General features: G+C 44.4%; 1 protein-coding gene across 2 annotated transcripts in view; it reads right to left on the bottom strand.

Annotated features, from left to right (window-relative positions):
* Positions 1 to 14,709, bottom strand: part of FBXL7 (F-box and leucine rich repeat protein 7) — a 230,700-nt gene that overhangs the window by 210,201 nt on the left and 5,790 nt on the right. The window contains exon 1 of one of the 2 annotated variants that reach the window (XM_042463373.1): positions 9,154 to 9,470. The exons of the other annotated variant lie outside the window; for it this stretch is intronic. Coding sequence (XP_042319307.1) covers positions 9,154 to 9,199 — 46 coding nt within the window. The 5' untranslated portion in view covers positions 9,200 to 9,470. Of the gene's footprint in view, positions 1 to 9,153; positions 9,471 to 14,709 lie in introns of those variants that run through there. 2 annotated transcript variants of the gene reach the window in all.

Raw genomic sequence — 14,709 nt, 5'->3', positions numbered from 1 at the left:
ATGGCCAAAACCAAAATTCTGTCATGTCCACATATTACAGTCAAGCATCTGGGCACTCTCAGCAATGCAAGTATCTTGTGCTCAGGAAGCAAATGGTTCAACTGCATTCGGTATAGTGGTTTCTTCTTTCATGCTCACAACCCAAATCAAACACATACTGTACTTTGGGCTGACCAGTAGCAGCCAGACCTGTACATACACCATCTTGCCCCCATGTTAATATACCCTGAACACTTCTGGTTCTATGTAGCATCCCTGGTAACAAGTAATGACTTATTGCCAAGGGATCTAGAAGAAATGTATCATGTGAAACTTTGCTTAATCACTCACTTTCTTTTCTTTTATAAAAAGTTCTGCTGGAACACCGAAACTGTCTTTGAGAATGCACATACAACTTCTTTCCCATTAGTTTCCCCTCTCACTGTATTTAATAGGTTTTTAACAAACAGTGCCACCACAGCACATGCCTGGCCAGAAATAAAGGCTCTGGATACTTTTCAATTGGCAATTTCTCCTTGGTAGATGACTGCAGAATCCTGTTTTTTGCAGGCTTCAGGAACACACATTAAAGGTTTTTGCACTGGGATTTACAAATGTTCAGCTAACACAAGCTTTGCCATGAGGCCAACTCCGTTAAATCTGGAGCCAGAGCAGTTGTGTTCCAAGAGTAATTGTTTTCCTTTCAAATGCATCCCTTGAGGCTGTGAAAACAAACAAGCAGATACTGTAGAGATCCTCAAGGTACGATCTTCACTCTTGTGAAGTGAAATCGTAATACCGGGTCTATACAATGAAGAACAACAAATATGAACAAACCATTCTAACTTTGTAGTCCAACATCATGAACATTCAGAAGGGTGTATTCACACAATGCTTCCCTGATGTGCTATAAACATTAGTTGCTTGAGTCACAGATGATAGTCAAAATTCAGTTAATGTTGTCTTCTGAACATAAAGACAGGATCATACATACAGGTAAATAAATTATTTGGGAGAGAAAAGGTGTAGGAAGAAAAAACAGAACAAAGAATGTCATGCCAAATTCCACTCATACCTTAGGCCAACATTGTTAGTTTTATCTAAGGATATCAAAACATACCTTTATTTATCCCCTCCCAGTTCAATCTCATATCAGCATCTATTTCCCACCCTTCGACGAAATCAAACATGAGAACTGTGTGGCCCTCCAGACATTGTCCAACTGCAACTCCCAACATTCCTCACCATTGGCTAGGCTGGTCAGGGCTTCTTGGAGTCGCTGTTCTGCAACATCTGGAGGACCACAGAATTCCTACCCCTGCTTTAGATTTTTCATAGGAGAAACGTAAAAATTTATCATCTTGAGCAACCCTCCAATACATTCAAGAGCCATAATGTAGGACTGCTCTGGTAGGGATAGAAACAATTTTCAAACATATTTGCGAGAAGATGGCAGAAAAGTTTTGGGGAACCCTAACAAAGAGAATCCTGAACTGATGTGAATCTTTGTAGTTTGAGAGTTTTTTTTTTGCACAAAATTCACATTTTCCCCTCACAGAAAGTGGGATTTTTTTGCACCGGAAACATCTTTACAGAAAATGCTGGACAGACAAGGCTGTTTTCTGTGCAAAAAAAGGTCCCAAACTGCAAATAGCCTTAAAAATTGTAGTATTCAAAGGCTTTCTTGCAGTAGGAAGAGAATTGCTAAAATTACTCATTGCTTCATTCCAGAACAAAATTGGTGAAAAATCACATCCTTGTTCATAGGTGTATACGTGACACACTGGACTTAAAGCCCTTTAGAATAATATGTGTGCTAGCAGAGAAACTTATTTAGTTCAATGTTACTGTAAAGAAGTTACATATCATTCTCAACTACATCTGAAGCGTCTGTCTCTCTTTTAAGGTGCACAAGCCATGACAAAAAGAAACACTGTTTTTAAGATAACATACAGTGATTTAATGCCAGTGACAAACAAAACCAGGATTCCAAATAGCATTTCTGACCTTTGGGGGTGATTTTGAAGGTGAAGCTGATTTGGCAATAAATGAAAAGAATTGCAGTATCCTGGCAAAATGTTGTTGTTTCCTTTGTTTACAAAACCTAGCACATACTTTAGGTGTGGGGTGAAGCATATGCTCTGGCAGACATTCAAGCTGCTGGAGAATGAAGGGGAAAAAGAAATGACACTTCTCTTGAGATCCTCATTCTGTGTAAAGACCAAAGGGCATTCTTCATTTTTCAAGTTGGCCCACTCACTTGCAGCAGGGAGTTGGTCTAAAACACACTGCTGCTGGTCTCATCCAGGAAAGGAAGGGGATAAAGAAGGAAAGAATTGCATATGAACTATGAGGGAAAGAATGGAAAGGTGTCAAAATGTCCTAGAAGAATAAGCAAGAGCCTCAGAAAAAGAAGTAGAGCCTCCCATGACACATGGACGTAGCACCCTTAAATATGATCCTGACCTGTTTTCAAAAGCAGTGGACAGAGTGTCCTCCTACTACCTTCCCATGGAAGCAGGAGTTTGTAGCAAGAAAAAAAATCTATCATCTCTATAGAGAGAATGGGAGGCCCTAGTAATGCATCCCACAGATCTCACATAGCCTATGCCCCTAACTTTGTGGCTGCTGAAGCTGCCTGCCAGTTCCCCAAAGCTTCCCAACCCCCTTTTTTTAAAAAGGCATGATTTTTAGGGTAATCTTTGCCCTGATACCATACAAAAGCCCTCCAAATCCATGCAAACAATCATAAATATTCCCACCCTCCATGCACCCCAGTCCCACATGCTTCACCAAGCTCCAAATGGAGGACATTTGGAAATCTCTCCTGGACAGAAGGTTGAAAGGTAGGCCATGTCCTGGAAAAGGAGGCTCTCTGGTCCAGTGACTTTCAAGGCGGGAGGAACAGGGTGACTGGCCATCCTCCTTTTCTAGGACATGTCCTCCATTTCCACCTTCTGTCCAGGAGGAATTCCCCAACCCGACAAAGAGTATTTGTAGCTTTTCTTTGGTCCTGCCCTCCGTTTTTCTTTAATGTCCTACATCTTGCAGTGACTTCTCCTCCTTGGCGGCGAGGACACATCTGGTCACTCAGGTAGGAATAACCCAGTAAGCATGCATTACGACTTATGGAGCTGGGATGTTTAGCCTGGAGAAGAGAAGGTTAAGAGGTGCTATGATAGCCCTGTTTAAATACTTGAAGGGGTGTCCTATTGAGGAGGGAGCAAGCTTGCTTTCTGCTGCTCCAGAGAACAGGACCCAGAACAATGGGTCCCACATGCTATCCCCAATGTCTTCCTTTTCGTATACAGTCTCTCTCAAAATGGAGACAGGAAGAAATGCAACATCCTTTCCTGCTACCATTTTGAGAGGGACTACAGAAGAAAATGTGGCTTTGCTGTGGAGGGATATAGCTTATGGGAGGGTCAAAGGGGAATTGCTCTCAAGGCAGGAAGGGATTCTTTGTTCTCAGCTTAACTGTGAACATGAATCAATTCTGCACATTTCTGATGGCTACCACCACCATTGTGACTGCTATTTGGATTTTTTTTTTTTAAAGCATGCTTTGCTCCTTGTTTACACACTGTTGTCACTGGCACTTTATCCACCAAAATCAGTGTGTCTTCTCTACAATTCAGCAACAATTCCTTTATGAATCTGTCCTCATTCATTAACTAAGAGGAGAAACCAAATAGCTCACATAACATTGTAAAGTCAGAGAATGACCAAAGCTGGGCTTCTCCCATTTTCACAAAGATTGCCTGATAAACACTGTCATGTAAGTGACTTATAAACAAAGACTTGGGTAATCTTTGCCCTGATGCCATATAGAAAGCCCTCTAAATCCATGAAAGCAATCAAAAAATATTCCCACCCTTCATGCACTCCAGACCCTTTTTCCTCCCTTTTTCTCCAACTGCACATAAGTTTTCCTTTTGCACATTCTCCACATATTGTGTCCAATTCTACATTTTAAAAAAATGGCTGAAGCCGCAAACAGTCCCAAGGGCGTGTTGTGATATCTACCAGCTCAGGCCACCTAGAAGTTGAGGATCAAAAAAGAACATGAGAAATTGTTAAAAATAAATAAATAAGGTAAGATAAGTAGGAGAATAAGGTGAACTCTCCAGGACCTAGACTCCTGGAGTTCTGCAGAAAGCCTGCTTCCTTGAGCACTAGGGAGAAACTTTGGGAACACCACCACAGTCTACAGCAACTTTGAGAGTCCTGCACAGAAGCCTGCATGATGTAATGGACTAGGACAGCAGGAGCCCTGAGTTCAAATTCCCACACAGCCAAAGAGACCTATTCAGCAACCTATGGCGAGTCATATTCTCTCAGCTTCAGAGGAAGACTATGGCAAACCTCCTAGGAAGAAATCTTGCCAAGTAAACTCTATGATAGGATTGGCGTAAGTCAGAGTTGAGTTGATGGCACATAACAACAACAAACCTTAGCTAAGATGGCAAGCCTACTGGAAGGATGAGGGATACCCTCTTGGCTTCAGAGAGAGATTACAAGCAAGAGGAGAAAACACAGGCTCAGGTTGAAGCTCAACTCTTCTGAACTGAAGCGGGCAGAAAGGTGAGAAAATTTGGGTCGGGGGGGGGGGCAAAACCTCCGCTTGTACCTTCCCCTCCCCACTCCATCGGTCACTCGCCCAGAAGAGGAGGAGAGGAGGCACCTGTGACAACTCCTGGGGCATTGGCCTGGCAGGCGGTCATGGAAACTGTTTTTGCCTCCTTAGAACTTTGTTCTGTTATAACTGTTTTTTATTAATGGTGAGCAGTTGTAGTTTTTGATGTTTATTGTGTTATATGGAGTATGGTTTTTGAGATATTGTAATTGCTATTTTTATGTTTTTTCTATCAGGTATTATGTTATGTTTATATTTAATTTGCTTAATATTGTTTTGATGTGGACTTGTGCTGAGGGGTTCATAGAATCAGAGTATCATAGAATTGGAAGAGACCGCAAGGACCATCTAATCCAACCCCCTGCCATGCAGGAAATCCAAATCAAATCATCCCTGACAGATGGCCATCTAGCCTCTGTTTAAAGACCTCCAAGGAAGGAGATTCCACTACACTCCAAGGGAGTGTGTTCCACTGTCGGACAGCCCTTACTGTCAGGAAGTTCTTCCTAATGTTGAGGTGGAATCTCTTTTCTTGTAGCTTGCATCCTTTGTTCCGGGTCCTAGTCTCTGGAGCAAGTGAAAACAAGTCAGCTCCCTCCTCCATATGGCATCCCTTCAAGGGCTATCATATTATATCATATCACCTCTTAATTGAGGTTGGGGAAAGGATTTTCTATGAACCTTGTTTGACTGTAAAGTTCTTATGTTTTCCTATTGATTGTCACTGTACTGATATTGCTTATTGTTATTGTCTGCTTTATATCACTGGGGGACTGGGAAGGGATTTTTTTATTGTATTTTTATTGTACTTCCACTGTTGTTAGCCGCCTGGATTCGTCAATTGGGCGGGATAGAAATAAATTATTTATTATTATTTATTATTATTATTCCATCCAAGAAGTACTGAAAAACAAAAAGAGCATGTTTGTGCAGCTATGCTTCTTCTCTCAACTTACACAGCTTTCACTTAATACAAGGTTTTTTTTCAGTAAAGAGAGAAATGACCCATCCTATCAAGAGTTCTGTGACAAACAACACACTCCAATGAGAAAAGACTCGGCTCGTTCTACAGACCCAAGCTCAGAAAAAAGTGTTGAGTAAAGCGAAACTGCAGAGGTAGCATTTATACGGAACAGCTGGAGCACATTAAACCCTGCTTCTCTCTTGCTTTGTCCCTGGGGTTGAAAAACTTGCTTTTTAGCCAGGAAGCAGTCCTACACCACACTGCACAAGGCAGGACTCTTGAAAAAGCAGACATAAGCTACAAAGGATTAAAAGGAATGCTTGCTCAAAAGCAAAAAGGGAAACAATGTGTTTGTGTGTATTTTAGCTGGTTCTTCAGCCTGATGTGTTAATATCATTCGAAGGAGTATGAAACCTCCATGTTTATTTTACAAAAGCGCACGAAAGACAGCAAGACATAATTTAAACCAGGGCACAGCCCTGGCTTCAGAAATGATCTTAGAACAAGTGAAGCTAAAACGTGTTTTTGAGTTTGCCCAGGAATGTCCTATTACATTCCATTACTGTCTTACAGTTCATCTATGGTCTCATCTTTTATACAACATATCAGTTCAAAAGGACTTAATGTTTCAACCCATTATTATCTGGACCACTTCAAATACAATCCTGGTAATTCTTCTGTGATCTTAAACAAGCCTTAGTTTTTTCCAGAGCTTGGAAAAGTTACTTTTTTGGACTGCAACTCTTAGAAACTCTACTGTCTATGAGATTTGGAGAGTTGTAGGGGGAAAAGTAGCTTCTCTGGATTCCATAAACCTAGGCCTTGTACAGACCAGCAAAAAGCGCCAGCCTGTGGGCAGAATCAGGGCTGGGTATCTTTATGCTCAATGCCCTTACCAGGGTGCCATTTTGGCACATGCCAAGGTGCCATTTTGGCAAATGCCGGTCCACATGACATGTGCCATGATGACGCACCTCTGGCACAGTGCCCAAACAGTGCAGCGCCAAAGGGGCATCATCATGCCACACTGTCGTGGCTATGGCACCCCTTCTAGGGTGCAAAAAGTACCTACTTGGGGCAGCTTCTTTTTGCGTCCTACAAAGGCCAGAATGAGGCCACAGTGTGTGGTTGCCGTGGCCCTGATCTGGGGTGAAAAGGGGCAGCGTCTTGCCACCCCTTCCAGACAATCTGTACAGCCTTTTCATGTGAGAGTGGAGACCAAACAAGCTACACGAGCACAGATTGGCCAAAACGATCATGAACTGGCTATGTGCAAATTGCTGGTAGCAAAGCTTAAAGGTAAGGATGCAATCCAAAACTAGTCTAAGCATTTCAGATCCTGACTAAATTATTGCTTCCATTATTTCAGCAGCAATTCTTAAGTCCAATTCTCAGAGATGCTATTGGGTTGGGGTGGGTACTGTCCAGAAATGATGCAGACCTCCCTGGCCCCACCAAATATCCCACATTCCAGGCATGGATAACATTATCACCCTGCACTGGCATGTACGTCCAAGCGCACACATGGGTAGCCCAGTCTCCCCCATTCACCGTCATTGTCATCAGCACTCTTTCAGGAACAAGAATCTTCAGTGAGTGCTACCCATTATTTTAATTTTCATAAAGCAGATCTCTGTCAGCAATTAAACTCCTCTGCAGAGGACCATGAACAGGAAGAGTATACAATGTACACTAATTGGTCATGGGTTTGGGAAACCTTAGTTTTAAATACCACTTCTGCCACAAACCTACTGGATAGCCATGGGCAAGACACCATCTCAGCCTCAGTTAATCAAGTGAGAACCAGCAACAGCCTTGGCAAGAAACGCAGCGACTGGAAAGAATTTTGCAACTATGAGCTCCAGGCTCATGCCTTCTGACTGAAACAGACGTTCCACCAAGCTCTGCCAGACTCAGTCATCAAGTAAATATACAGAGGGTCTGGTTGTCAATCAAGCTGGGAAACATCTAGTCATCACATCTTATTGGACTGCAACTCCCATCAGCCTAGCCAACAGAAAAGGCAGGGGAAGGGAATGATGATGAAAGTTGTGGTTCAACAGGGTCTGGAGGTGACAGGTTTCCAAAACCTGTTGAAAATGATCTAAAAATACAATTCCTTAGATACCTTGAAAGATAATTTAATTATTATTTATTTATTTATTTATTTGTATTCTGTCTTTCCCTTTTTGAGGGAGTCCATCTCTTCTAAGATTACCTTGAGAATCCATCTGTTCTCAGACTATCTTGAGAACTTTCATTCAGGGAAGTCCCAAGCTGCAATCCCATAACTCCATAGGATGCAGGCATGGCAATTAAAGTGGTCTCACACTGCTCCAAACATTGGATATAAATATAAATATAAACATTTATAAAAGAACATAAATATATACAGTAATAGAACAGCTACTAACACTTGTGGAAACGCATGCTACTTCACCAAGCTCCAAATGGAGGACATTTGGAAATCTCTCCTGGACAGAAGGTTGAAAGGTAGGCCATGTCCTGGAAAAGGAGGCTCTCTGGTCCAGTGACTTTCAAGGCGGGAGGAACAGGGTGACTGGCCATCCTCCTTTTCTAGGACATGTCCTCCATTTCCACCTTCTGTCCAGGAGGAATTCCCCAACCCGACAAAGAGTATTTGTAGCTTTTCTTTGGTCCTGCCCTCCGTTTTTCTTCAATGTCCTACATCTTGCAGTGACTTCTCCTCCTTGGCGGCGAGGACACATCTGGTCACTCAGGTAGGAATAACCCAGTAAGCATGCATTACGACTTATGGAGCTGGGATGTTTAGCCTGGAGAAGAGAAGGTTAAGAGGTGCTATGATAGCCCTGTTTAAATACTTGAAGGGGTGTCCTATTGAGGAGGGAGCAAGCTTGCTTTCTGCTGCTCCAGAGAACAGGACCCGAAGCAATGGATGCAAGCTCCAGGAAAAGAGATTCCACCTCAACATTAGGAGAAACTTCCTGACAGTAAGGGCTGTTCAACAGTGGAACAAACTCCCTTAAAGAGTGGTGGAGTCTCCTTCTTTGGAGGTCTTTAAACAGAGGCTGGATGGCCATCTGTTGGTATGCTTTGACTGAGAGTTCCTGCATGGCAGAAGGGGTTGGACTGGATGGCCCTTGCGGTCTCTCTTCCAACTCTCTATGATTCCTGTGGGTCAGGATGCCTTGACAGGGATAAGGGAGACACACACAGAGAGACACTCAGAGAGAGAGGGAACAGCCAACCATGGCTGGAACTCTAGAGTTGGAAGAGCCCTCAAGGGCCATCCAGGCCAGCCCCATTCTGCCATGCAGGAACTCAGAATCAAAGCCCCCTCAACTGAGGGCCACCCAGCCTCTGGTTCCAAACCTCCAAAGGAGGAGAGCCCACTGGACCCTGAGGCCTCCTAGTGCACTGTCCCAAGGGAAGCTCCTCCTAACAAGGTTGAGGCGGGGAATCCCTTTCCCTGCAGGTTGGATCCAATTCTCTGGAGCAGCAGGACAGAAGCTTGCTCCCTGCTCTTATCTCCTCTTCACTCTCTCCTCTCCAGGCTGCAGACAGGGCAAGGCTTGCAGCCCCCTGGGCTCACCTTCGCTGCTGCTGCCGCCGTAGCGCTTGCCATTGTTGGCGCCCATCCCGCCTCTTTCTTCATGCTCCCGTCCTCCTCCTCCTCCTCCATCCGAGCCCCGCAGCCTCCGAGCAGCCTTTGGGCGGCAGAGCCATGCCTTTGCCAGGAAGGCGCCCAGGGAAAGCCAGGAGGGGTCTCTCTCCCTGTCTCTAGGGGCTGGAGAGGGTTCCTCGGACTCCCGTCTCCATCTTTCTCCCCCCTCTTTCTGCTCTCCTCAGAAAGGGAGAGACCCCCTTCAGCAGCTTGGAAGCCAAAGGAGAGGAGGAGGAGGAGGGGGGGGGGGAAGGAGAAGAGGAGAAAGAGAAAAGGAGAGAAGAGGAGGGGAAGGAGGAGGAGGAGGAAAAGGAGAAGAGGAGGAGGAGGGAGAAAGGAGGAGGAGGGGAGGAAGAGGAGGAGGAGGAAAAAAGGAGGAAGAGGATAAGAGGAGGAAGAAGAAGAAAAGAAGGGGGAAGGAGGAAGAAAAAGAAGAGTAGAAGGAAGAGAAGGAGGAAGAAGAAAAGAAGGAGGAGGAAGGGAAGAGGAGGAAGGCGGGAAGGAGGAGGAAAAAGAAGAGGAGAAGGAAGAGAAGGAGGAAGAACGAGGGAATGAAGGTAAGAGGAGGAGGAGGAAGAAGAAGGAAGAAGAAAACAGGAGGAGGAAGGAGGAGGAAAAAGAGAGGAGGAGGAGGAGGAAGGAGAAGGAGGGGAGGAAGAAGTTAAGAGGAGGAAGAAGGAGCTGAGGAGGAGGAAGCAGGAGCGGAGGGCGAGGGCGCCGGCGGAGAGGGCTTCCTTGGGGCTGAGGCGAGCGAGGGAGGCGCTGCTGCTGCTGCTGCTGCCGCTGCCTTCTTCGGAGCTGAGCGGCGGGGAGTGGCAGGCAGCTGGCCTCCGGGCGAGAGCTTCCAAGCCCTTCCTCCTCCTCCTTCTCCTCCTCCTCCTCCTCCTCCTCTTTGGGGCTTCCCTTTGGACTCCTTCTTCCCCTTCTCCTCCTCCTCCTCCTCTCTGCCTCCTGGCCTTCCCTCTGGCGGTGAAGCTCGGCCTCTCCTTCCCTCTTTTGGGGTCTCCAAAAGCCAGCGCCCTCCCTCCCTCCCTCCCTCCCTCTCTGCCTGAGACTTTTTTGTTTGGGAGGCGCCTCCTCTCTCGGAAGCCCAAAGAGAGGAGGCAACACACATCACACACACACTGTCCATTTGTTTGCCTTGTTTCGTGTCCTTTGTTCAATCATTACCCTTTACTTCACCTCATTTAGGCAATTCACCACTTCAAAACCAATCCAAAGTAACCTTCTACTTGGTTTGAGCATTGGGCTCTGGCTCTAGAAGGCAGGGATGGACTCCCACTGGGGGCCCAGATGCAAGCCACACTCTCTCAGCCTCCTTGGAAAATGGCAATGGCAAACCCCGTCTGAATCAACCTGCCAAGAAAACCCTGTGTCAGGGTCGCTTTTGGTTGGAAACAACTTGAAGACAACCTTCAGTTTCCCAGCTCCTTTGCTCCCAGAGCACAGGAGAGAAAACTGCAGCCAGCAAAGGGAATTGTAGTCTGATTTGAAGGCAATCCAAGGACAACCGAGACGTGCGTTCCATACCTGGCAAATTCAAACTGAACACAACTTTGGAGTGGAGCAGGATGTGTACATTCTCTGTTTCCCCGAATTTACCCATCTCTTGGTTGACCTTGGATTGGGTTCGAATTGATTTAGCATCATGTGTGATAACCTCTCATGTAAAAAATGTAACCCCCCCCCCCATGACAGCACCTGGGATCACACTGCATTATTAACCTTCCAATAGACTCCATGTGATAACCTCCTATGTCGCCACAGCCGGATGGGAAGAGATTGCCTCAGTCACTGCAGCTTCTTGAGGAACCCAATGGGACTCAGCAATGATGTAGTCTTAGTTTTCTCTGGGTCTTTCAGGCTCTATGGGCATGTTCCATGTTATTACTGACATTTCACCAGCATCTGTGGTTGGCATCTTCAGAGATTGGATGCCGGCCACGAAAGCCTTCGACTTCACAATGATGTATTCGCTTTGCATCTGACTCTGGGTACATAGCCAGACATTGTAATTCCTCCCACTACCTGCCAGGCAGAGATTGGCCAGGAGCAGGAAAGATTCAGCAGCATTACAGTAGATCCAGGATGGTGGCAAAAGGCTCAGCATCATGGTAACTCCACATATAGAACTACAGTATATGCTATGCTGGATTGTGGGAACACACAGAAACACCCCAAGAAGGAAACCCCATCCATCCATGCATATTGACAAACAAAACATTTCCTTTCTAAACAGAGATTGTGCACTCCAAACCGGAAACCCTGAGCCCGCTTTCTAGGTATGTTTTGAGGAACGCAGGGAAAAGGGGTTCAGGAGAGAAGGGACTTGGTGCATGCCTGCAGGAACCCTGAGATTGACCCTTGCTGGTCTAAATTGACCCTAAGGCTCTGCAGAGCTTGAAATGCTTCATACCCTTGAAAACAGGGTGCCTGACAGCACAGTGCTAAATAATAACCAGGCCTAGGACACAGTAAGTCTCAATGAAACCAACTAAGCATGCGCCATGTAGGTCAAGCAATATAGAAGGCTGTAATCTTTTGCACGCTTCCATGGTAGTAAGCTCAGTTTAACACCATAGGGTTCTGAGTGTAGATGCTGCACACCCTGGGAAAAAAACTCGGCCAGGCTCTTGGGTAGATTGAACTGGTTTTACTATGCCTCCCTCCACCATCCAATGGCAGCTGGATGCCTTTGAGGAGGCGAGTGTGCCCTGGATGTTAGGCCCAACTTTAAAGGAGCTATCCAGGGTGCTGAATTTATTATTGCCATTGTGTGCCTTCAAGTAATTTCTGACTTATGGAAACCCTAATTCCCTATGGGATCCTATTGTGGGAGAAGGGTAGGATATAAATTCTTGAAATAAATAAAATATGGGAGAGCTCATGGCTGGGCATGTCTATTCAGGTGTAAGCCCCAATGCAATACCTCTCCAGACAGCAACCCAACGTCCAGTTCCCCGGAGCTAATATAAGGAGAAAGGCCAAAGCGGTCTGGATCAGTGCATTGCAACCTGGGAACCCCAGTGATTTTGAAATGTTCAACTAGGGAAGGTAACCAGACTGTTAAAAAGATAAGAGGTTTTTGAGGAGCAGAGAAGTTTGGGATGTGTAACTAAATTTGAAAGACATCTGCCTATGACAGAAAAAGAAACCCTGGCAAGCCTCCTTCATGGCTTGGCACTGGCTATACTGGACAGTCTTAAATAATTACAGCATCCAAGATAAGGACTCCTAAATATATTATTCAGAGTACAAAAAAGGAACATAAAAAGACTCCAGAATATATTTTAAAGATTATAGTATCACAGGGCTCCTTGAACACACTAAAATTATTTTTGAAGCAGTGTAAATATATGTACATTTCCAAATTATGCACATTTGACAGCAGCAACTCCAAGTACTGGATGTTATATCCAAAACTGTTCATAAGGTGTCAATAAAACATGTTGTCCAGATATGACAACACAATATACAAAGTGTATTCTATCTAAAGTTGTGTTAAAAACCGTGTTAGCTCTGCAAATCAGAGTCAAAACCAATTATTCAAGAGGAGTTTCTTCCTCCAAGGATTCAAACATATCTTACATGGGGTTGAAAAAGACTACCGGAGTGGAGTGTTGCACAGTTTATTGCTGCCATATGTAGAATTGGGACATATGCTTTTATGGTATATTTATGCTGTTTTGAACACAATATTTGATACAGAATAAAGTCTACTTTTATACAGTATTTGGTTGTTAAAGCTGGACAGTGAAGAAAACTGCTAAGAAGAAAATCAACTAATTTGAAATGTGGTGTTGAAGAAGCATTTTACAGATATCATAGACTGCTAAAAAGACAAATAAATGGGTCCCAGGGCAAATCAATCCAAACCAGTCCCTAGAAGCCAAGATGACTAAACTGAGACTGTCATACTTTGGCCATATCATGAGACAACAGGACTCACTAGAGAAGGCAATAATGCCTGTTAACTAGTAAAAGAAATGTATTCATTCTAGAAATATATTCTAGAGAGAAGCTATGAGGAAGGAACATAAACATAAGGTATGTGGACAATATTAATAGCAGAAAGCATCAGTGACTTGGAACAATTACTAATGAAGGTCAAGGAAGAAAGTGCAAAGGCAGGCCTGCAGCTGAACATAAAGAAAACAAAATTAATGGCCACAGAGGACCTACATAAATTTGAATTAGACAATCAGGAAATTGAAATAGTCAAAGATTTCTTATACCTGGGATCAAACATTGCCCCGAATGGAGACTGTAGTCAAGAGATCTTCTTATCTTAAGACTAGGAATGGGAAGGGCAGCCGTGAAAGAGCTAGAGAAGATCCTAAAGCATAAAGATATACAACTGAGCACCAAGGTTAGAATCACCCAAGCCACAGTATTCCCAGACTTTCCAAGACCTGAACAGGGCTGTTGATGAAAAAAGGAGATAAAAAGAAAATCAATTCATTTGAGATGTGGTGCTGGAGAAGAGTGCTGAGAATACCATGGACAGCCAGAAAGACAAACAAATGGGTCCTTGAGTGAATCAGGTCTGAAATACCCCTAGAAGCCAAGATGATTAAATGGAGGCTGTCATACCTTGGTCACATCATGAGAAGTCATTGGAAAAGACAACAATGCAGGGAAAAGTAAAGAGTAGAAGAAGGAGAGGTAGACCACACACCAGATGGCTAGACTCAATTAGGGAGGACACAGGCATGAGTGCTGGAAATGAGCAGAGCAGTGGAGGACAGGGAGGCTTGGAGGTATCTCAGTCATTCACAAGGTTTCCATGAGTTGAAGTCGACTTGAGGGCAGCTAACAACAACAACAACAACCTAATAAAAGAGGAAGAAAAAGGAAGCATTCCAGATGGATACACTCAATTAAGGAAGCCACTGTCCAGACTCTCCAAGACCTGAACAGAGCTGTTGATTATCAGGGGACTTGGAGGTCTTTCATTCATAAGGTTGCCATAAGTCGAAGGCAACTTGATTGCAGTTTAACAGCAAAAACAATACTTTGAAATGCAGTACCCTGAAGTCTTTGTTGTTTTGTTGTTCAGTCTGCCACAGCGACAGCATTTTGAACAAAATTTTAAAAATCCCATTTGCAAAACTGTTCACGCTATGAGCATCCTGAGCGGGTCAGTAGATATCTTTTGCATAAATTTACTTGGAAGGGAGCAAGTCCCAATGAACACAGAAGGACTTGTGGCTAAGGAAGGTCAGAGAGCACACAGAGTGAAATAACATGGAGCCAAATCATGTCTCCTTTGTGACAACCAGGTTGCCGTAACAAGCAGCAGAGGCTAGAAAATTACGGTTCTTTCAGACAAATAGAAAATAAATAAATGTAAAACTACACATTTCAATAAAGTGCTGCCAGATTGAGTTTTCACATAGTCGGGGTGATATAGCTGGCAATTATGATGACAGGCATGATTGACAGGCAGACAGAGGCAGGATTAATCAGGCAGTTAATCCCATT

The sequence above is a fragment of the Sceloporus undulatus genome, chromosome 4, assembly GCF_019175285.1.
Source record: "Sceloporus undulatus isolate JIND9_A2432 ecotype Alabama chromosome 4, SceUnd_v1.1, whole genome shotgun sequence".
NCBI lineage: Eukaryota > Metazoa > Chordata > Lepidosauria > Squamata > Phrynosomatidae > Sceloporus > Sceloporus undulatus.
The sequence above is the reverse complement of the archived record's forward strand: the minus strand, read 5'-3'. Positions and strand labels throughout refer to the sequence as shown.